Raw genomic sequence first — 25,075 nt, 5'->3', positions numbered from 1 at the left:
AAAGAAAAAGGGGGGGGGGGGAACTTCATTTGCAACAATTTCAATTTCTGAGACACAGCTCTCTTGCTGTACACCTTGTATCCACGTTAATGCTGGCCAATTAATTAGACGATCGTTATGCTGGGAATGAACGATTTCTGGTAGGATGGAGGGCATGAGATTACGTGGCGATAGATTTCGTCAGCCTATTTGTCACGCGTTGATAAAAGGAGATGCCGCAAAGCCTTGAAAAATGAGAGGAGGGTAAATTTAGGGAGATGCAATGTTATTGGCCACTGGGGTGTGATTTGCTGGGTAAGGACGGGGATGCATCAAACTGATATGGTCACACCTTTCTTATCTGCATTCGAGTATTGAGGGGATGCATGTCCCTAAAGCCCCTTCCAGTGAGCTTTGGACAGCAGAAATGCTAGCTTGATAGGTATATAATACATTGCACAACACTATTTCACAGTTGGGTTTGTGAATGATTATTTTCAGGAAATCTTTAGAAGGGTATTAAATCAAACTTGCAACCATGGTAATTTTGTGATATTTGAAATTTCATGGTGCTAGGGCTCTAATACCATTAACTTAAACTGTGACGAATTTCATTGCTCCCTAACGCAATTATTTGCTTTGATATGTGCATTGATAATAGCGGCTTATTTGCTGCTGGTTCATTCATTGCTGCAAATATCAATATAATCACACCAATGATGGTAATATTTCATTGGAACTCAAGCGAAAATGTCTACAATCCAAAATGAATTCCTAGAGAAGCCACTGTTATTGATCTGCAGGACTTAAATCTCTGAAAGACAGTAGGGAGATAGACTGTATGGTCATGTATTGTGACAACACAGTATATTTTTTCACTCAACATTTGCCAATTCAGCAACTTTTACCAGCTTAACTCACTGTCACCTATTTCGTATTCTTTTCTATCTAAAAACTACCTAGTTTGTCTTCACACTCAAACAATCAATGCCTCCCTACAAGAGTAATTTGCTTAGATGGAGCCTACAAACTCATCCACTCCAGGAATAGTCTATCAAATGACTGTAATGTTGGGGATCCTAACATCCACATGTTAACGAGACCCAATAATCTGATTGACCTGGTTTATAGTGGAGGGTCATTATGGAAGGAGCCTGACTGTCTGACAGGGCATTTACCCTTGTGTATGCTTTCACTCGGGGATTTACTTGATTATGGACCATGCTAAGTAGTTCATCACTGTCCAAAAAAACAACCTTGCATTCTAAAAGAGAAAAATTCCATACCCAATGTCCCCATTCTGTTTTCAAATTGTTTGACGAAAGGTGCAGAATATTGACTATTTCCATACATAGCCATGCATGAAATGAATCAAACATGGCACCTCAATGTTTACTGCATTTCAATGTTACGTGCAGTACTACTAAGTCCTGTTAGGTGTCTCTCCTCTCTAAGGGCAAAGCTCTGTTCACATCCCTCACTGAAGAAAAATGGCAGCAATATGCTCACCTGCATTCTTTCTAATGATTGTACTGATTCAAGAAGGAATTCTCCCTAAATATACCATTACAGTGGACTAAAATGGTATATACAGTTTAGACAGCTATTGGCTATCATTTGATCAGGTTAATTCTGCCTTTTATTAAGTTCAACCTTTCTGTCTGTGTCCATCCTGATGGTCTGACCTTTCAGTCTTACCTGGCTCAAGCCTTCAGTAGGTATCAAGGAGAAAATTAGGTCAACAGGATGGAGGAGAAGGAAGTGTAATTTTCTACAGCTTAGAGCGAGGGGAGAAAGAATTTACATGCATCAAAAGTGGGCCAAGGCTAGCAGATAATGAGATATCTTTTCTAAAACTCCTGCGTCCAAAATGCAAGCATCCTGATTAGCTTCTTAGGGTGGTATTTATTTGTTTTGCATAACCGGAAAACCATCTTCCAAGGTGAGACACCAGTTTTGTTCAGTAGGTATAAGCTGTGCAAGGTTTAATCCACTCACACCAGGATGAGCCCCTCGTATATTTTGAAGTGTGGTGGGATTTATGATGTGCTGTAGGTGTGGGTCTCCTCAAACATGGAACAGTCCGCTTTACATTCCATAAGAGAAGGCGTCCCTAACCAAAGCCAGGTAATCATATACGCCTGAACAAAGCGAGGAAATAGGTGTATCTTTGGAACTGTACTTTAGATTTCCAGATGGCTGCAACTCAGATCCTTCATCAACCAGTTACACCATAACGTCTATTCGTCCATGGTTCCAATGTTCACACAACCCATCAGGAAAAACATATGAAATAGGCAACGGCCACAGGACAGCTTAGCAGCCACACCAGAGCTTGGTGAGCTAGAGATTGTTTTCAGACCAATTTTTCAAGAACACAATTTCTTTGGTCTTCGACTGGCGATTGAAAGCCTAGCTTTTACACCCGTTATTACAGCAGAATCATGAATTATGGTACCCAAAGGGCAACACTGATTGCCTTATAATGAATACAGATGATGTTCTTGTACTGTAGAGTAATAGCTTTGCCCTCTTGTACCTGTCCTCATGACCAAAATGACTTGGAGTTTTATGGGACTTGCAATGATATTGCCCCTCTTAATGTATTCTACTTTCAAGAAAGCAATGAAATGGACTCAGCTGGGATATTTTCACTGTTCCCAGGAGCAAAACTCCATCCTGTATGACTGGTAACATTAGCATCCTGTTGTTAATACTCTAAAATTACTGTCTTCCTTTCTTAATTGTGGCTAATTAGGTTGATTATCACGACTGTCCATTTGTCTGGGGCACATCTGTACCTTTGTTTATGGACTCACATTAGGTTCTCCCCTATAAAGCTATCTGATGGCCTATTACAATGGAAATCTTAATGGGTAGAAAACTATATGTATATCAGTGCAATGTTGACTATCTATCTGTCTATATTTTCTTTATTTGTCTGAGTCAAACTACATGTATTTTCCAAAATGTCCTTTAGATGTAAAAAAAATGTTATTGAACTAAGGGATCTTCTCAAACTGTAACTTACAGCTAACCCTGTAAAATGAATAGCCCTAATTGAACCAGTTACAATCTGTATTTTGTCAAAGAAGAAAACAGACATTGATCTTCTATAAAATGGAAGAACCCAGATTTTAAGCCTGTTTAACCTAACTATATACTTAACAAACAAAAGAAGAAGAAAAACCTAACTCAAATTCATTAGTCATTATACTAGTAGCATGTTCTTTCTCTGAAGCAAGAGACAGGTGTAAATACATATATACCCCCATCAAAAAGTGGAAGATTCCTAAATAGCAGGCTTTCCAACCTGTACTTTGTCTGGCCTGCACCTGACACCATTAGCCTGGCTCACATGGGGTTAGTCACCTGGGACACCTGATCACACCTGGGGAATTCTCTTTGTTCTCACACCTGTCTGGTGTGTGGGGGGGGGGGGGGGTCTACTGGGACTTTTACACTCATACTTCCTTTGGTTTCTGATTGTGTGACTTTAAGGGGGATATTTTCGATTTGATATAAAACATCATTGTCCTATGTCTACTACCAGTAGCCATCTCTAAGAGAAAAGCTTGTTCCCTTGTGTAAACACTGTGTTGAATGTGTCAATATATGGGGACATTATGTAACAGTTTGTCACTCCAACAGGGAAATAGTGGTCAGGAGACATGAGTGAGATGTTTCTTTTCTCTGCATATCTAGCTTTCATATACAATTCTTTCACAAAATGTCTCGTAGATTATTTTCAAAGTAACCAAAATTCAAAACCTCATTGTTATTCCCTTCATTTCATGTCAATGTTCCTGTGCTTTCAATGGCATTATACTATTTGATATCAGATGAATGATTTTAAGGTAGCTATCATCATCAATCAGCTACATGTCAATGACAACATTTCTTTTGTAAGCAGTTGTCTTTAGTATTGGAGGAAACTTTCTATACCTGAGGCTGAAACATTATAAAGTAGAATAGCAATCTGTGCAAAATGATTAGCATACATTTGCACCGTATCTAACCACCCATGGTCACAGATGGTACCTGGGGAGACCACCTTTTACCATAACTTCTCCATTAGATAATGTCTAGAGACACGGTCCATTGTTTTCATCAAGCCGCATGTCTGCTACTGGTCAGGGGTAACAATGATGTATGGGGCAATATTGGGTAATGTTGTACCATGGACCATGAGGGTAATATCTATGGTAATAGGGGTACATCATACATTACAGGTCTTTTATTGAAACGGACTGTCCTGAAAATCGATTAGGGATGGGAAATTGGAGAAAGATAGATTCATTCATATCTACATGTATTATTGATTCTATCTTATCATCGTCTGTAATGTTTTGTAGGATTTTCACAACTTTCAGTTTTCAGGGAAAATTCATGGAAAATTAATCATCATGTTAGTATATTATACAAAGGTTTCCTTTGCAGTTACATCAAAGATATCTTAGATAACAATTGACATAAGAAGTCGGATACATCCACTTTTGTCCAATTTTGATGGCACAATACAGACCTGAGAAAGTCAACGACATCCATGTACCACTCCCTACAATGAGACATCCAACCGTAGGGGAATATGATGATTATGTATGATGATAGAGGCAGTGCTAATGGCAGCCACTCAAACCCCTATGTGGTCTACATCATCAGAGAAAATTGTGGCAAGGTGTGTTATCATTTTTGTTGGATAACTCACACATTATGTCTTTTCGTGTATGAAAAATACTTTGAACTTTAGGGAATTTCATTACATGCAAGAAATGGTGCAGTTTAGATCCAGAATCTTAAGTTAATAGACAGTTTTACTTGTTGAAAGTTGTTAACATTTCCTGTATCCACTAGACTGCCTTAAGCACAAGTCCTGGAACTGTCGGCTAGGGATTTGGGACATTGGCCAGGCGCTGTTATCACAGTGTGGTAATTATAGCTGTGTGTTAATGAGTCAGCACTAGATTGGGGGTCTGCAGTTGGGACGGCTACCAGGGGAGGGTTCCGCCAGCGGATGTGGTCAGCGAGGAATTCACATGAAGTGTCCTCTCTTTGTTCCTGATTAATCTTTCTCATCAGTTTTCTTACATGTAGGTGTTATTGATAAAGAGGACGGGAGGACAAATAGCATATCATGGCATTCATGGCATCTCTTAGAAATTAGCGTTAATTTTCGGAGTACAATCAAATAGTGGAACTCGGGGTCAACAAATACAGTAAGGGCACCCTCACTAGATAGCTCCAAATAACACCTGGAGTTACATGTGCAAAGGTTAGGTGTGACAGGTCATTCCATGTAATATATCCAGCTGGTGTGTAGCACTGAAGGGCAGTTACATGCATACCTGCTATACAGTTCACCTGCTATACAATACAGAGTTTAACTCAACCTTTGGGCAGACTTCCACAGAAGCATCAGTAAACACATGTCATCTGTAATTTCACAAGTAAGCCTTTCATGTACTGTCTTTCTCCTTCAGATTGCAAAGTGCTTTAACATAGTACAGCCACTGTTGACAACAGACATGCCTACATGTAGAACTACATGCAGATTTCACCTTTCCCACGGTCAACTCACGGATACTGCCACGACCAGTATTGTTCTTCACACTTTGACTTCCCCACAATCTTAAGGTGTTCCTGCTATTTCCAAGACTTCTGGAAGTAATTCTTATCATTCCTTCCAGTCAAGTAGGGAAGAGGAAAGGCTGATATTGCAGAAGGCTTTGCTGGGATTTACAGGGGAGGAGATGCAAACCAGGCGTGGATTAGAGAAGTGTCGCACGAACACAAGCCAGGACAACTTCCCAGGAAGGGAAGCAGGTTCCCACTGCTAGTTGTTTACTCTCTTGTTTCCGAAGGTTCAAATTAAGGTCCAAGTAAACAGCATCTTTGTTGATTTGTAAAACTTGTAGTAACTTCACTCGATTACGTTTAATTCACTTGTTTCTTTTAATGTTTTATACACCCCTTTACATACCTAAGAAAAGATTAGACATTGAAAGATCCATGAAATCAATGAAAATTTTTCCCATTTGTAGACATTTATGTGAAATAAATACATGCAACAATGTCTATATTTGGTTTAACTCTTGAAACTACCCTTGGAGACGTCAGTAATTCCTTCAGTATGTTAAAAAAATCCCACAAATTACAACGACTCAAAAAGAATTTAGAAAATTCAAAAACATCCAACACACCTGCTTGTGACCATACCAGTAGGATTTGTATTTTCCCTGGGAAGTTGACAATTTTTCTCCAATTAACCTGAACACCCCCCTTCAAATCTATTGTAAGACAAAACCGTCCCAAAGATGTGTCCCTTGTCGAGTATATCCCACCCAGATGGCATCCTTTAACCCAGAACAACGCTGTCTCTGAGCATCATTCTCAACTTGGGTGTTCTGTTCTTTAATCCCAGCGGTTTAAGCAACAAACATCAAGCCTCCTTAGGAGCCTCTTCAGTCTCCTTAAGATGTATACACAAAACAGGACCTACGGTTGGACTCTTCCATTTTAGACAGCTCAAACGATTATATACACTTTGGTATCTTCCATTTACTAACACCAATGTTGCCATCCTTAGCACTTTTAATTGTTTTCATGAATTTTGTAACTTAAAATGCCTAACCTTCACCAATTTTGGTGACAAGTAGCAATAGTGTACAGGGACACCCTTTGCACGTTTAAAGTTACGAAATCATCACTAACACCAGTGGCCATAACACTAGGTAGGTGGTAGTGCACCAACTACGACATATACACCTGTGCAGAAGCAGGTACACCCTGTACAGGTGTAAAGTCTTAACATATTTTGGTGGCCATTGTGGCTCTAGTTTGGGTAAGCATTTTTTAACCTGCTGTCGTTTTGGAGTAAATATTTACGCCCACATGAAGACAACCACACTGACAGACATGTCTGTGGAGAGTGGTTCTGTGGTGTTTCCCTTTCAAACTGTGTATCAGCTTCAAACTGTCAGGATGATGCTGAGCATATGTCATTTTAAGGGGGCAGGGCTCACAAGGCTTTCTCCTGTATATTGGTGCATGTAAAATACAATATTACCTGTGCCAGACACATCATGTCTGCAAAACTCTGCTAGCAAAGTACATTTCAAGACATAAGATTCACCCTGGAAACTGTTTCTTAATCATTTTGAGGGGTGGCGCAAAGAAGGCTGTGTCACAGTTTTTTCATGAAATGTCGGGGCATTTGCGGCGAGCCACTCTCCCTTTTCAAGACTTTTTGGCCACACCTCAGAGGCAAAGTAGGGAGAGCTGTATATAATTTCCAAGTTGTTGCAAAGTATTGCTTGTGAGAAAAGAGGGCAAAAGTTGATTCCAGCGAGGTTGGAGGTTGGCATATCATAGCATAAATTAAAGTTAGTAACTACATCTTCACTTAGTCAGTTAAAGTCAGTTGGTTTGACATACCTGGGTCGACAATGATAAGTTGTGCTGACGACTGGATGCTTCCGTACTCGTTTGTCGCCACACACTGATACATGCCCTCATCTGACCTGACCAGACCAAGGATACGCAGATTCTGTCCATTCTGAATCTGTGGAGAAACATACAAAATCAACCATGCTTTCTTTAGTTTATTTTAAATAGACCAATCAGCATGGAGTATAGAATATCTGTCTGTTTTTAATCTGTTGATGAACCAAAGTTAACCTTGTTTTCTATTGGCTAACCAAGCAGCATAGGGTGTAGCATAGATTTTTCTTCTTCAGTGATGATTGAGTTGAACCATGATGCTTGTTCAGAAGCTCAGATACTGCTATGCAGCTTCACTAGACTACTCCTCACTGTTCCTAGTATCCACGAATGACGTAATAACATGGTACACTAACCTGGAAGTAGTCACTGGGGATGACAGTGTCACCGTTCTTTATCCATGAGATCTGTGGCGCTGGCTTTGCGTAGACATCACACTCAAACTCAATATCACTGCGCTCGTGGGCGTAGGTATTGCTTGGGGTCGTCATAAACTTTGGAGGCACTAGAGAGTTGAGGCAATAAAAGCTTAAATTGTTTCTTTTCTATAAAATGTATTTCAATAATGTTGAATATAGAGAACATGAGCTTAGGACTCATGTGGACGATAAAAGTAAATGTAAAAATGACATTTTTCACATTTTTGCACTTACCGTTTACGATAAGCTGAGCAGAGGCAGTGACTGAGCCGTGGTCGTTCTCTCCCGTACAGCGGTACATCCCACTGTCGGACTCGCGGGCGTTCTCTATTCTCAGGTTACTGACCCCGAGGATGGAATGTCTGCTGCCGGATCTGTCAACAGAATCGGTGCTGAATCGAGGGGACACAGAAGGAGGTTTAGACAGACTGAGGTACAGAGTCAGAACAGTAGAACAAGGACAAGCATGATGGGACTGACACATCAGAATAGCACACAGGACAAAATAGGTTAGCACATTTTTGTACAGTAGCATGAACAGACGACAAAGTCAGACTCAATGCATAATAGGACTGGAAAGGGAAACAGGTTTGTTCCACATGTATAAATTGTAAAGAACACAAAAGAAAACAAAGTGAACAAGAATACACATTTTACAGAACACTACAAAGCAATGAAATCCTTCAATATACTTTCTCACAGAAAAGAACATTTGTCCTTTAGAAGTACTGTATCTACAAGAAGGCAATAAAAGTGAATGGGTGGCTATCACAAAGACTTTGAAATCCTATTTGATATATAAAACTCCTAGACAAAAGTGACCAGTAATGCACAGTGCTGTCTGCCTACAGAAGAACTGATAGTTAGACATGAGCGTACCCTGTGTCAATGTCTTGTCCACCAAAGCTCCAAATGACGTCAGCCTCAGGCATGGCATTAACGACACACTCCAGAACGACCGTCTCTCCCTCTAACACAGTCATGTCCTCTGGCAGTACGATCAGCTCTGGCTCCTTCACTTGTTCCAGAGCTGTATGAAGAACAGTTTATGTTGTAGTCATTTTTGACAATGCTCTCAGCTGGTACTTAGATGTAGTACTAGTAACAGTAGTATCCAATATTTGATAATACTGCTGCTGCAGGTCCAAATGCAGATGGACAGCAGTCAGCTAGTCTTCACACTGTGTTGTTTCCAGATTGATCAATCCAGTAGATCCACGCTGGTGATAGCACACTTTGATTTGATATTCAACAAATATTGAAAATCATGCAAAGTTGTCCTGCAAGTAATCATATCCACAACTTGAGATCTGGAGACATGTGTTATTTACATAGATTTAACAGTCCTGACATTCATGAAACATCTCTTCTTACCTGGAAGCACTGAGACTTCAACTTCAGCACTTTCTCTCTCCCTGGCTGCATTTACTGCCACACATTTATATCTCCCTGCATCCGTAAACTGGACATACGCAATTTCCAGCGCACCGCTCGGCAGTATCGTGATTCCCTGAGGCAAACATCAGAAATGAAAGTCAGTAAAAAAACTTACAAATTACTGGTAAGAAATGCAACAAACTTATTGAAGATGCTGCCTTGAAATGTAGAATATTTCTAGTTTTAGTGATTCGATTGTTTTCATTTCAGATTTGCATAAAAAGTTATGATGTCATGTAACTCCCAGAACAGCTCTTTATTTCAAAGCTACATAGCATTCCAAGAAGAAAGTATTGAATTCTGTTGTTAATAATCCTCCCATAGTTGGCTTACCAGAAGCAGCAACACTGAAAAGGTGGTACTGTCAAATGTTATACAAAACGGTAGAACTTACAAAACTTTTTAACATTCAAAATGCAAACAAACAGTATTAACTATAAAAACAATGATTTTTTTAAACAATTCATAAGTCATCATTCTCTTCAAAACATCTGCTTATTCTTATAGTCAAATCTGCAAGTAGGGTTAGTATAAACCAGTTCACGGTTTGATGTGCTCATGTGCAGTTTAATGCATTGTGGGGGGCCTTCAACTTTGACATGTTACCCACAATGCACCACACTGCATATCATGAGCATACCTACAAACTAGCTTATTGATCAGGCAGGCTCTAGACAGTAAGAGAAAGAAGACCAGGGAAGAAACTACCCCATGTGGAACTCACCCTCTCTGCTTGTATGTAAGGCTAGAAGTGCGGAAAAAGGGAAAACCAAGGGAAAAGGGAAATAATTAAGGAAACAAAGCAACTAACAAAATGCAAACAGCAAAGAACAAAGAACAAACTAAATATGACAGAACTAAAGGGTATATAAGGAATCAATCAAAGAAAAATTGACAGAATCTAATATTAAAGCATGTGCATGTGTAACATTTCCTGACGTGGTCAAAGGTGAAGACCCCTGAGACACTTATGTGAACATTGTAATGCAACGGGCATTGAAATGCAAACTGACCAATGGAGACCATATATACTAGTATATGTATATATTATACATATGGAGAACTGTCAGACTGAGAACAAGTCAGGGACCTTCACCTTTCACCTTGTGCATGCATCATGGCCCTCTTCATTTTGAGTAGATGTGTACTCTTTCAGTCTGTCATTTTCTGCCTCTACAAGACATTTCTACAACGGAACTGACAAACAGCTATTCTACATGTTACAAGACAAACTAGTACTATGGGTTCTTACCTCAAAGAGGTCATGTTCTATGTCTTGTCCATCCTTGAGCCATCTGATGTCAGGCTTGGGTGAGCCCTGTATTCTACACTCCAGTCTCAGGTTCTCTTCCATGTGTACTGAGGTAGCCTGAGGCTCTCTTTCAAATCTACTCAGGGCTGTAAGAAAACAATAAGGGCAGATTTAATAGTCTTTCATATGACTCCTGCCTGGGGTTTGAACTTCCTGACAAGTGCGTCGTTGGGGCACCATGACAATATGATAAATATTGAAACTTGCAACTGTCAATTCATTCATCCAACATAAGACCGTAATTACTGGAATAAGAAATGTACTTACATGCGACCTGAAGTCTTGCCATCCTACTAACGATGGTTCCTAAGCTATCCACGGACGCCACACACTGATAGAGCCCCTCGTCTGGTTTTTCGTTCTTATTATGAATGATGTTGCTAAAACGCAACGATCCATTGTTCAGTATTGATCTCCTCATCTCTCCAAACAAGTTCAGGAAAGTGCCATCCTTTTTCCACTCAATGGTTGGTTTAGGATTCCCGATGGCCATACAGTTGAACATTGTGGGCACATCACGCTCTACCGTCATGTCCTGTGGCTCGTTTGCAAAGTAGAATTCACTAAATTGTCTGACATCGCCTGTAAAAATGTAACAGAAAATCATTAGTCGAATACTAGCTATATCTTAAGTATAAAAACAAAAAGTATACTGTACATTATACATTCTTGTATTCGTATAACTATAAAAGCTGTTCAACTTTTAAGATTCATTTATGTCATATCTATTACTAAGTTATATGACTTTTCATTTTAATCTTATCATTTTCTAATCATTCATTCATTACAATTTTTCACGCACCCAAAGCTATATATGGAGTTGTGAGAGTGTGAGAACTTTGTTGCTATCTCTTAGACATTTTCAGACCAACCAACCAGTCAACCATCAAATGGGCTCCCTCCCCATTATCTCTAACACATCTTTCACTAACAACCCAGTTCCTCATTCCTGTGTTACAGACAGTAAGGAATGTCCTGTATCAAACCTACATCTTGGCAGGGGCCACTGCCTGCTTGTTGGTAATTAGTTCAGTAATGAGGCAGAGTAATGCAGTGGAGCAAGGGTGCTGTCTGTTTGCACTCCAGAAATATGCCAAAAATGCACGTGTAACTTTCCGAGGACCACAAGGTGTGAAAAGTAAAAAGCCATGCATCCAGAGAGGCGGTAGGAGTGCTTGAAACAACAAGCTGTACTCTAGAACTTCAAAGTGCTGTAAATTCAGAGGGACTTAATTTCGCAGAATAGAGGTGTCCGCGATGTTTTGACTTTGCGGTTGAAACAACCGAAGTAATGAAGTGCACGACAGATCATGTGTTCCCTGTGTGATGTGTTAACCCTGACAGGTCACTGTGAAACCACTAACAGTAAGAAAACACAGTAATAGTGCAGCTCCTTTTTGTGCAGAAAATGAACCTTGTCTGAAAAGTGGAAAAGCAAATATAGTCAGTTTGTGTAACTCTGCTATCAAATAAACCGTTCTGGAACAACACGCACGTTTCAAACTGAGAAATTAAATCTAATAGCGATGATGATCGTGACATTTAAGCCAAATGGAAAGGTCATTTTTGATACACTCTGGATTGACACCACTAGAGAGAAAATGTCAGGCCTTCATTAAGGATGCATCAAAAAGGATCTGAAGTATCTAAACAGCTAAAATTAGAGGCTCATCCCTGGGCCATCCTGCTATGTCAGGTAATCACCAAGGAGTGCAATAATTTGACTGATAAGGACCAGCAGTGATAAATCCATCTCCCTCTTGTTAATCCACCTAGTTAGGACTCTATGATCAGGTTTGGAGGGACAAATTAGTACAGACTGTTCCATTGGACAAGACCACGGAGGGGCAGACATAAAGCTACTTCACAGTTTGGAAAGTACATGTGCATAGTGAGGCATTTTGGGTAACAGGTCAAAGTTGAAGGTCCCTTGCAACATAGAGAGTGGATATTGACATATTCATTATCCACAATGCATGTGTAACGATTGGGTTTATCTACTAATATAACATGTATAAAAAGAATTGTTTGAATTTCGACATCATTACATATATTTTACAAGTCTACATCCACAGGGGATGTGTATGTCAATTTTTTTCTCCACATTTTACTTCTATAGCCTTAGCTGTCGCAGTGAATTTCTTACGCTTTCTTTAATTTGATTTTGGAAACACTTTGACTACAAGTAAGACAGTGATGTGCTCTCATCCAATGCAATTACTAGTTTCCCATTAAAATCTGTCCTTGTCTATGAATCACAATTATGGTAATCCATTTAAGCCCCTAAAGGGAAAGACAGAATTAAATTTTGTGTTTTGGAAGGTCAACGTTTGTCCTGTATCCTTCCTGTCATTTATGAGAACAATTGCTTCTAATTTGATGAACACAGGATGAAAGCTCATCGTTCTTTTGCTTGACATATGATGGCGAAAGCACTGTGGGAACAACCTTGCACTTCCGTCTGCCATTCCTACATGTAAATTTACAAGTTTCATAGTACAGTACCTGAGTCTGAAACATGTCAGCTCTCAAGTTACTCTACCACTTTTAATTTACTTCACTGTTAATTACTATGGCGAACTTCAAGACGTCAAAGTTCTGGGTCTGGTGTTCATCACAATACAAGACTCTTGACGTGTGCACTTTACTTACATGAAAAGTCTGACAAATTTTTGAAGAATTCCCTACTATAAAATGCCAGCTACAAACCTACTCCACCCTATCATTGGCAGTGTTGTGCTGTTTGGCTCATACTAGGCTGGTATCCAACCCCATTGTCTCTCATGGATTCCTACATACCCTTTTCTGTAGAGCGTAATCAGCTTTTCTAATTCCAAGTAATTCATAGCCATAGCATAAAGCCAGCCTGATGAATTTATTGTAATATGTGACCACTGCTTTCTTCAATGAAGAGCGTTGATGGTAGCCCCATGCATGCCCCAGGTCCTGTTGCCCTATCTACTACCCACAGTTTATTTACGAAGAATTGTTGAAAGGGACCCAGTAGCCAAAAACAGATGGATACCAGGTTATTTTTCTCCTGCCTCCGTCTTCACCTATAATGGCTCAACCCTCAAATCAGACCTGCCCTTATCAACTTTAATAGATTAAATGTTATTAGATTTTGAGACTCACAGACTTGACTTGTAACATACACCCTGTACCACCTAAAACAACATCTGACTCTGCCAGTCAAATGCCACCTCAAGATTCCTCAAACACCCCAAAATGTGGAAACAATTGAAGATTATCTGCTTCGTTTCAGTATAAGACATACCAACATCTGTCATTCAATTTTTTTCTCTATTTATGACATTATTAACCTCTCCTGCAGCTAACTATCTTAGTACACATAGTACACATTTTATCAGTTTCAAACTGATAAAACTTGGAAAATGCACTCATGCTCAATTGTGGTGAAGTATGCATTTTTATCTAAACACGTGGATTGACCGTACTCCCCTGGATAAAATGTGATAGGTTCTTTCATGCATAAGGCTTACGCGGATTCGCCCAAACCCCTTTATGCTCTGGCTTTACGCCCCCACCTATGAGAACAAAAAGAGTTCAATCTGCACAAAATGCTTCTAACTTTACGACTACACTAATACTCTGTGGTATGAAATATTTACTGACTTGGCCTTTGAGGTGATAAAAGTTAATATCATCTTCACCATCATTATCACCAATATTCACCCATGAACAGGTGCTCATTATTAACAGTTTACTTCAATGTTGTTAACCTAAGCTGTAATCCATGCCCCTGGCCAGAGATACAGCCACCAAGTCATAAAAATTGTTTTACAACTAAAAAGACGTAAAAATAACCAGGCACCCCTTGAAGTTGGTCTTATCACCATGCACTACGCAGATACTCTGAAGTACCATTGTATCTTGCCAGTTTTTATGGGTTTTAAAGAAAGGGCTATCAAAGTTAAACATTTATAAGAAACAAGACCTTGAAGTTGAGCCAAACTACCATACCAAACATTTTAAGAGAAAACATAACATGCACAAAGAATCTATAGTTGACAACCAATTATTTCTGGGAAACAGGCCTCTGCCAATCAAACAGCCTATTTGTTTGAAAGCTTTTTCCCTTGACCTTCAAATTTGACCTTTAAAAAAATAAAAGGTATCATGACCTTCATATATCTTCCCTTGTTGTCTGTTTTCTTCCATTGTGTTATTGTGTAAACAGTCTTACCATCATTAAGTTCAAGACAATTAACTCACATTCAATTACATCAGTTCTAACAGGGCATATACACAACATTTACAAGTCAAGAAAAGAGCATATTTCCCGTACATTCCACACAGATAAGTCTGTGTCCCAACAGAATGCTGGGTAACAAAGGTCGGGAGGGTTGGAAAGCCACAGTCTCCGATTACAGGAGTGATATGCTTGCCCTTGGGCCAAGCCCATTCCTCCTCTGTAATTGACAATTTGTCAAGTGTGAGAATTTTGTTATCACAAAGGTACTACATGTGACAGGTGTTGGTCTAGATTTAATGTAAGGCTTCACAAGTGTAGGATTACTCTGTTTTTCTCTCATTTTGGCCACTTCTACCAATTGGTAACGCACGGTATGAAGTGAAGTTTTAGATGAGTCTTTAATAATTATCTCATGATCATTTATTTGAAGTGGTACTGCATGTGTTTCTGTCTTTCAAAGTTTCATGGAAGTGCTGGGCTCAGCCAAACATGTGTCTACTCTCCACTCATAATCCAGCAGAATCTTCAGACCAACCTTTACGACAACTCGCCTCAGGTGAGATATTTCACACATCACATGTCTTTTGTTCCATGGGTTTTTACCCGAAGGCGAAGGCTTCCACCTTCACTATCAGGTGGGTTACCTGATCCCGCTGGCCTGGGGCGGGGCACCGCCATCTGTGATCATCGCTCATTTGTACGTAATTACAAGGCTACCCGCTACGACAATAACACCCCCGTCCTGTGTGTTAATCTCTTTAAATATGGCCGAACACAACAAACAACAGTTTGGATCAGTTCCAACATTTTGGGTTAGACCACCTCTCTTAGTTAAGAATCATACATTTGCAACAAGCAACACTACTGCAAATAGTGAAATGTTGGAAATTGTTTTAATCTTCCGTTTTTGTACCCCCAAAATAAATAAATTTGCAATAGCAAAACAGTCAAACATTTTGCAACATCTTGAAATACTTCTGGCAGTTTCAGTTCCATGGTTGAAGTGCTGAGAAAATTAATGAATTCACAGTATGCAAAACGGGTAAACAAAATCCAGCTTTCCAAAACAACCTATGACACTGAATGACAGTTGAAGTCACTGCTATCTTTCTTTGACTCCAATTCACAAACATCTGTTAAATGATCCAAAATTGACTAAACTGTAAAAACTTAACACAGGTGTGTTTTTTCACTACATCAATCTGTCAAAAACATCCCCTTAGTGGCTGACAGTTACACCTGGATAACTTCTCACTAACACCTGTAGAAGTGCTGACATAATTTTGGCACCATTGGCAGGCAGTCAGCAGAGAGCTGCATTCTGACTCCAGCCTGGTCCAGGGTGGGTAATTAGGAGTTAGACCATCACCTGGCCAGTTTTACAGAGGATGGATATGTTACAGGGTTACTTGGTAGCATTTACCCAGAAGAAAAAAAGTTGCTATTTTTCACAAAGCGCATTTTTTTCTACCACTATCTTAATATAGTAAACCACCCAACCTCAGCATGACAAAAACTTTTGAAATTCTCTTCATATGAAGTGTGATGGTAAATAGATGATGTACTTCGAGTAGAACTCTACTGCTAGCTATTGAAGATAGAAGTTGAATTTCAACTAGAGTCCTTAAATGTTAAAATCTTTCTCACACCTACTGGTGTACAGGACGGTGCCTATCTCCATCTCTATAGCCGTGGTTACATGGTTGTGCAAGGGCTAGTCCTCTGTTAGAGAAGTTAAAGACTCAGGACTTGTCTTTGAAAACCATGGGAGGATATCACCACAGTATAAGCTAGTTAATGGTTTTAAGTGTGCAGGAGTGGTCTGATGCACTGAGGGTAATAAAACTAATATGTCAACATTGAAAGGCCCTGGCAATGCAAATAGAATGGCCAGGAGCCTTCAACTTTGATGTAATACCCATAATGCATCACTTTGCTCATGTGCGCTTCAAACCACGAACAAACTTATTGTTAAGTGTCCTCACCAAACCTACACCACACAGCAAATACTGTGATATTTGACAGACACTTAAATGTCATGAGATACCAACATCCCGTAAGTGAGCATCAACTGCTGCTAATTTACTTCTTAATCACAGGGCTTCCCTTACAATTAAAGTGTCTTTATCTGTCGTTACCTGATACTGCGCGGACTGACTAGAGTGTAATTACATATTCGTTAGCTGACATCTAGTATATTTAACTGCTGTCTGGCAGGAAGCTCATAAGAACCAGATACAACCAAAAAGCTCATTGAGTTGTCTTGTGGCTCTGGCTGTTACAATATCTTATTTGCGTCGTGTGTTCTCGAATTCTTGTGAATAATACTGATTTGGTTAGCCAAGCAAAGTTATTTTCATAGATATGCCTTCAGAAACATCCCTTATACTTTGTACAAATGGCTGCAATGGTTGCGTTTTTCTCGCGCACAGCCTTATGGCAATCTTCATGTTCAACCTTCACAGAACAGCAATAATCGAAACTGCTTTGGTCATTACAAGCTACCAGGATACCACTAGATAAGGCTGTTAAACAGCTTTTAGGTCTCGGTAAGTCTTTCCTTAGTTTGCAACCTTTTCAAATAAACTACCGTCAAGACAGTAATAACATTGGAACCTCAAAGAATGCATGTAGCTAGTTATATACATGGTTTGATTGAACAGAAAGGTTCTTAGCAATCCTACGTCTTGCCAGCTTGGCCATAAGGCATTGATTCGAATCCCAACCTACACAAGGGGAATCGTAATCATCCGTTCGAATTCCACATAATTCAAAGTCAGGCTGCTGGAATTTAATGTAGAAGGTAAACTGTGCATTCCACGTATGGAGTAATGGGTGCTTCAATTTAGTATAAAGGGGAGCCAGCCTGCTGAATTTAACATAATAGGTGGCCACTGGCTTGTGCCTTCACTGGTGTAAAACATTGACAGTTAAGCATAGGAGAAAAAATGAGTTCTGTTCCTATAACACTTAAAACACTCTGTTAACCTCTCATGACATGTAGAAATGTGTCGGGCTCCTAATTTAGCTTACAACACCTGTTACCACTGTGCTGGTAGAAGTTAAGCTCCAGTATAAAACAGGTATGACATCGAGCCATTTGTTATCTGGGGATGAAATATTTTATAGCTTGCAGTTGTCCACTCCAGATGAGTCCAGTTAACTTTACGAGATGGCTGCAGGTGGATTAAGTCCAGGCACAATGCAAGACATGGAAGGACACAGTGAGGCTGGCTGTAGACCAAACATGCTGGACTACTGTAAAGTGTAAGCGCCTCATGTGCCCTACAACACAGGAGCCTTTATGGCAAAGTAACAAGGCATCTATCTATTCACTTATATAAAGTAAATGTGAACCTTTTACCTGACAATTCAGATACAGCTACTACAGAGATTCTTTGCCAATCAAAACCTTAATTGGAGGACAACAGAACGAACACCTTGCCAAAAGCTGAGGTCTTTTTTTATATAAAACCATCACATTAGGTAGACAAACAACACATAAAATATAGAGATAGCCAAGGAAGCAAAGAGATTCCTGTTACTAAACCTAATGTTTCAATACGTCTCTTTCTCCTGTCTGGCAATTAGGTATTAAATGGGCAAGAAGAGAAAACCAAACTAGACTGTATGTCCAGTATCCATCTTTAATTTGTTGTTTCAGGCCACCCAACCCTGTCCTGTATTTCCATAAACAAATATGGTAGACTCCTAGCAAAACACACAGTATAATTAGCCGTTGTTCACACTCCAATGCCAATCACGTTAAGCCCCTCCTACTAATTAATCCTAAGAATAAATCCTTCCTAAAATCTTTTGCAAACCCTAACAATGGTGATGAAGAAAACTTGTCTAGGAAAGTTTGATAAGTGAGTTTTCATACTGTAAACTTATCTACATTGATTATAGTTTTATTTCGTAGTGAGGAAAATGGTCCTTGAAATTCCATGCGAAAATAATTTGAAGATATACAGTACATTTTATTTCCCTTCACCATCTGGACAAGTATTTGACATAGCATAATAGTATACATTAATTTTTACCTTTCAAAATCTAGTAGGGCAAGTTCAATAAGGATGTTTTCTTCAGAATCTTCATCTTCAAGGTCTGATGTCAAGTACCATTAGTTTCTACAATTACTAAAAATGACTTTCCTAGCAAGGCTGTAGCGTAACTCGATTCCAAACTCTCCGTCCTCTGTCTATGGCGCCTAGTCCCTCACATTTCAGCCAATTCTGTGCCTCTCCAATCAAGTCAGGCATTGATATAGACAAATGCCCAAGTCAATTTGCAGTAACTCTATAGGACATTGTGTTGAACCATGTTGTAGCAGATACTAGATGGATATCTTGCTCCTGTAATCTTCGGCGCCAGGATTCTTGACTTTCAGCCAATTTGCTGGGCTTGAACTGCAATTTGATTTACATTATGAATGAGGCTTGGTGACAAAGTCGAGTGTTTTTCATAAAAGCCTGACGATAAGAAAGGCTGCTTTGTGGTCCAATCAACAATACCGTCATCTAAACGGATATGAACGTCTTCATCGAGGTCACCAAAGTTAGAAGAGCTAGAAAATGTTTCATCATTGATGGCATAACTTGTCGTTATAACTTGATCTGAATAAAATTTTTGTTCCTTTTGTCCTCTCAGCTGCAAATATATGTTTCTGATGTATTACTACTATTTCAAACTACAGAACTGATTCAACTGTGCAGTTAGAGCAAAGGGAAAAACTTTCCCCTTCTACTGATGCATTTACAGTACCCCACAGAGAGTACAAGACATCACACATGTAACACAAAATTAAAAGATCAGCAAGCGTTCATCCAGTGTTTTCCCTGTGCTATTTCCTCCCCACTGTTATGGGTGGTAAAACCTTAATTCACTGGAATGATTACTACTTAGGAAATGGCTTTCATGAAACGTTAGACCATGCTGCAACGGACACCTGAGTCACCGCTTCCCCGCTCTGGCGCCAGCGCTTGAAAAGGGGACGAAAAACAACTTACAACTAATTACTCGGAACTATCAGTACACAAAACTTGAGCTTAGTCTTTGGTTCAGGAACACCATCTTTCAACGGTACCCTTTCAAATCTAAAAAAGAAGATAAATATCAAGTATCAAAAACGGATGATATCAAACTCAACCCAATACACCATGTGGTAACACAACATTAACATTAGAAATCACCCCTATTCTACATTAATATTTTCTTCCTCTGATTTTAAGCCAAACCACTAAGATCAGGGGGTGGTAAAGGATACAACAAGAGTTAAAAGGAAACATGAGCTGTAGGTATTCAGAGGTAGAGTGTTTCCTGCCCAAAAAACACGAGTCCAATCTTACATAGACAAAGGCGGAGTTATTTTAACAGCGTGTTTTGGAGAGGCTGGAAAAGTGTAGAGGCCATTTGAGGAGACATTAGTAGGTTGAGTTACAGGGCAAAGGAGACAGAAATTTGTATCGAATTATGTTTCCATTCTCTGGAAATCTTGTTTGTCGCAACTCAAGAACTTCATTTGAAAAGTGGGTGGGACACATCTATGGATCTACACTTCATTATAAAGCGATCAGTTTCAGCTTTAAGTGTCCTGGCTCTCATTTCTTGCAAGTGGCCTTGAGAAGATTAGTGAATGCCTGTTAGCCAAATGTACAACTTTAGACTCCCATGCAGCTTGAAAAGAAAAACATCTTCAGAACTTGCTGCAAAATATGTTAATTTGGCCCAGTTCTAATTTGTGAACAGTTGAAACGTCTGACTTTTAAGTAACACTAGTAACAAAAATCTGATACAACTTCAGACCTGTCGCCACAAAAATCCATGCCGTTATCAACTCAACGAAATGTCGTTGATTAATGCTAAGTTATTAAAAATTCCATCCCAACCAGATGCCAGACTGTTTAATCATGGGAAACATAAACACAATAAAAATGTTGGCTCATTATGATAACACGAAGGGCAAGAGGGCAAATTTATAAATTGCATATCAAGGACATCAGTGTGGCACACACAGAGAAAAATGCCTCGAGAAAATACTACTATTCCTAGGTAGTTAGTTTAATTACAAGGACAGTAGAAGTAGCTTGAAAACAATCTCTATTCAAATATACAATCAGCTAATTCTACTACTAGTACTTGATCACTTGTTTCAATGACCTCTAACCTTCTGATTCAAAGTCTGAGGGGAAAATAGTGACTTAGTCAACATGGAACACTTGTTGAAAATTTCCTTCAGGAATCCAAACCAGTTTAGAAGATATCCTGACAAGCACCATTGGGGAAAGGCTTAATCCTTCAAATCCAGGGTCAACAGTTCTTCCTTGTGGTGTGGGTTTTTGTTACAACTTTTCTAATTTCAACTTGAAAGGCCAAGTTTGTTTACAAAACTCTTTGGTCCCTGCCTCCATGGAGATGTTTCAAATTAGCGGGGGCACGCCTCAGAAGTTCTTTCTCACTTCAATCTAGTGAAAAGATGCAAGATGCAGGGTGTCCTCTTTTTGCTTGCTTGCCTTGCATCAGATTTGAAACAGATGAACTTATTGATGCATCAACTTTTTTGTAAAAAGTCTTAGGTTGATTTCAAAAGCCAACAAAAATTCTGTTGTCTATGTATAATTTGTTATATCTAATCTTTCCGAGCAAAACCATCTGTACAGTTGCTACTATATATCAGAACATATCTATATTCTTTTTGCACCAAATTCAAATGCTTGAAACAAGCCCTCACTTATTTATTGGATGTACAAATTTGTGGGTTTCTGCCAAACACATAGGTCTTCTTGCAGCAATGAAACATGTACACTGATTGGGAACACTTGAGACCAGGCACTGGCACTTATCAAAGCCAGGTGAGAGATAAAGGCTGATTGGAGTCCCTGAACTCTCTTTTTTCCTTGCACCAATCACTATAAATCTATGGAGTACAAAGTAGGTGTTAGTAAACTATGAAAGGGTTTTCCCAGGGTTTCCCTGGAAAAGATATGGCCAAAGGTAGATCTATAGATATGACAAAAGGCTACCTTGGTAGATAGAATGGTTCCAAAACTGCCTGGGTGAAACACACAAACCAATTTAACATGCTAAAACTGCTTGTACAAATAAGGTCATACATACTAAAAGTGATGTTTCTACAAGTAACGTGTCTAGAATCATACCAAATTGCAACATGTTTTAAAATCAGTTGGAGACCAGGAAATTCTCTGGAAACAATTATGACCCAATGCCAAGACTATACTCTGGACAAGGACATTCATAACTACTTTAGTACAAGATGCTCCAGGTGCAGAACTCTTTTGACCTGCCAGTCACTGGGGGTCCCCTTGTACAAACAGTGGTTAGAAGCTGGTCTATTAAAATAAACAAGGCCAGTGGAAAGAATGAAAGGGGTTTTGCACCTGATCTGGAGGGGATGAACCATTAATGCAAGGGGAGGATATAGATCTAACAAATATTTTTCTAATGCATTAAGTAATTGGTTGGTTGGTTGGTTGGTTGGTTGGTTGGTCTGTTCTTTCACAAGGTTTGATAGAAAAGCAAACTTTTAGATTCTGTCTTAAGATTTACATACCTGTAGTATCATGATATGATATGGTATGAAAACAGCATCACAACAGGACAAGAGCAAATCAGCACGAAACAGCATCAGGACGGCACATGGAAAAGAACATAGGACATTCATTAGATATCTTGAAATTCAAATGTTATAAGATGTACATCAAAGTATCAAAGAATAGGATATCATATTGTTATCATCTGTAATATTATTCTGAAAACAGTCTAATGCATTAAACTTTAAGAGCTCAAGACGAAACATATGCATAATTGGATAAGTTTATTCATGTGTTAGGGGCCCATGAGAACAGTGCACATTTGTATGCTTCTATTCCCCATTTTTCTATTCCCCCTATTTTTGCACACACGTAAGATGAAAAACCTTGCTTGAGATCCCCAAGGCATTCTTCATCACACAAAAGGCTCTAACACTGCTACAAAGGCTTCATCCACCTCATAATCGCAGGCTGTGTTGTCATAGCAACTGCTGGACTATTCTAAACCCCCGCAAGTCCTGTTCTGAGCTTAGCTTGGCCGCCATTACTCGTATTACATCAGGCCGTTTACAAATCGGGATGCGGAATCAGAACAAGAGATTACCTACTGCCGAGTCTTTTCATGTCAACATAGACAAGATTTAAGGAGATAGAGTGATATGTCACTCATTTAGGCTTTGGCTGAAATTGGTCTACTTTATCTAGGTATTATGTAGGTCAGAATCACACAGATGTTCCATCTCTGTCCTTGAATTCAGGGTCAAATTTTGCAGAATAATTCATAACATACAAATTTTGAAACGAAATATTTCAAGTCAATGCTTTTGCATCTTGAAGGACCAGGCTGCCTGGCTAGTGTCCAGGTCTCACCATGCTACTTCTGAAAGATGAGTGACTTAAGGCACATTTAAGGGCAGATACCCGTTGCGCTTCTAAGTCTGTAATTATGCACTTTTTCTAATGGTAAATCAATCAGAGGTGTTCACATTCTTTGACTACAAAGGATCAAACGACACAAGCTTCCTCCCTTCTGGCAAAACTTCTCAGATACTAAAACACCTTCTACAAAGACTGCAAAGTGCACACTAGAGGCATATGTATTACACCATATTTTGCCGACTGGAGTGTCAAGTGTGTTGCTGATAGCAAACAATCCCTGTGAACATTGAGGGAAGAGGCTACATGATTATTTTTCTACAAAATAACTAAATACCTCAGATCAAATTAACTCTAGCAAATGCTGTTGTTACTAATGGCAAATTAATGTAGCATTACCAGGTAGAACCAAGTCCTTGCACAGACATTGCAGTTGAATTTCAATATTCCCTGCCTCTTTTTAACATGTTATGACTAGATAATAACCTGTGCCATATGTCAGTGGCATAAACACTTCCTTATGGCAGTGCATTACACAAAACCACCTTGAACGTATTACACTACATTTTGTATATACAAAGAAGGTAGTTTCACAAAATCTGGTCCCCTTACTACGAATATGTAAGGCTTTCCATATCGAGATATAGCTTGCCTATGCCTTACAGAAAACGGACATGCTTGTGTCCCTATAGCTAAGGTCACTAAGGTTCTATAACTTCCAATGCCCAGGTAACCTGCTGGTGTTATTTGCTTGTTTATCAAAATTCACCAAACATGTGGATGGGGGAAAAACAGGTGTGATCACCTGTAATAATGTATGTAAATGTGTATCCAGCTTGCTGGCTATGATCCCACCTCTGCAGAGGTTGTGCTATATGCAAAGGTGATGAGGGTTAATGGGCAATAGATTTTGTAGAGATAACAGAAGTAGAAAGACAGGTTAGATCAGCTATCACATAGACAGGTACCTACAGCTCTATTCATATACACTTAGCTCAAGTCTGCCTCAATTTAACTTATCTTTACAAATTCTTCCCTCATCCCTTTGTTAAAAAGTCAACATTGTTGAATTCTGTTTGAAGTGACACAAAAAGGAGGGGAGGGGGGGCACATGTAGTTTAAAAGATGACATCATTTGTCATCTAATTCACTGAAGAAATATCCTAAAGATAATAGTAAAAATTCAATAAAATAGAAATTTCGGCCAGTACTTTTGTCAACTTGTAAATATATTATATAAAGTGCTATAATTACACAATTCAAAGACGATTTTGCAAGTGTATTCCAAGTGTGTGTTTTTTTAAGGTACACCCCCTCCTTACATAATGTACCCTCCCATTGACCCTATTTTAAAGAATCCTTCAACAAGGTGCTAGGGTAACTAGAACATACATCATTCTGACACTGTGTCACCTCACTTAACAAAGGAACACCTGCCTGCTCTCACTGGAGTGGAAAAAACACTCTTTGAATTTCTGGGCAGCTCACCTTTCGCAAACAAGCTGTGGACCATCTAGAGATCATCATAAGGAAGTCTTACTATAGAGAGGATGTACTGTGTTTTGTCTTGGACATGTATGCAAAAAGGATATGTGAACCTACTTAAGCACAAATGAACTTGAGGTACATTCAAAGCTACCTTAGTAAGACCATTAATACGATCACTTGGGACCACAAATATGTGGTCTACAGGCTTTTAGCTAGGAATTTTTTTTAGGGTGTACATCTGTAATGTGTTGTACTCTCCGCAAAAAAAAATTTTAAATTTAAAGCCTCTGAAATGCTA

General features: G+C 39.2%; 1 protein-coding gene and 1 long non-coding RNA gene across 3 annotated transcripts in view; one reads left to right on the top strand and one right to left on the bottom strand.

Annotated features, from left to right (window-relative positions):
- The window catches only part of LOC118412266, a 66,099-nt gene that overhangs the window by 7,549 nt on the left and 33,475 nt on the right, over window positions 1-25,075 (top strand). The window lies entirely within an intron of this gene.
- The window catches only part of LOC118412265 (neogenin-like), a gene marked incomplete in the record, with an annotated part of 126,729 nt that overhangs the window by 72,874 nt on the left and 28,780 nt on the right, over window positions 1-25,075 (bottom strand). Inside the window, 8 exon segments of the mRNA XM_035814999.1 lie at window positions 7,414-7,540; window positions 7,836-7,984; window positions 8,133-8,290; window positions 8,778-8,928; window positions 9,273-9,408; window positions 10,060-10,080; window positions 10,588-10,733; window positions 10,915-11,229. Of these exon segments, the coding sequence (XP_035670892.1) occupies window positions 7,414-7,540; window positions 7,836-7,984; window positions 8,133-8,290; window positions 8,778-8,928; window positions 9,273-9,408; window positions 10,060-10,080; window positions 10,588-10,733; window positions 10,915-11,229 (1,203 nt within the window).

The sequence above is a fragment of the Branchiostoma floridae genome, chromosome 3, assembly GCF_000003815.2.
Source record: "Branchiostoma floridae strain S238N-H82 chromosome 3, Bfl_VNyyK, whole genome shotgun sequence".
In the NCBI taxonomy this organism is placed as follows: Eukaryota; Metazoa; Chordata; class Leptocardii; order Amphioxiformes; family Branchiostomatidae; genus Branchiostoma; species Branchiostoma floridae.
The sequence above is the reverse complement of the archived record's forward strand: the minus strand, read 5'-3'. Positions and strand labels throughout refer to the sequence as shown.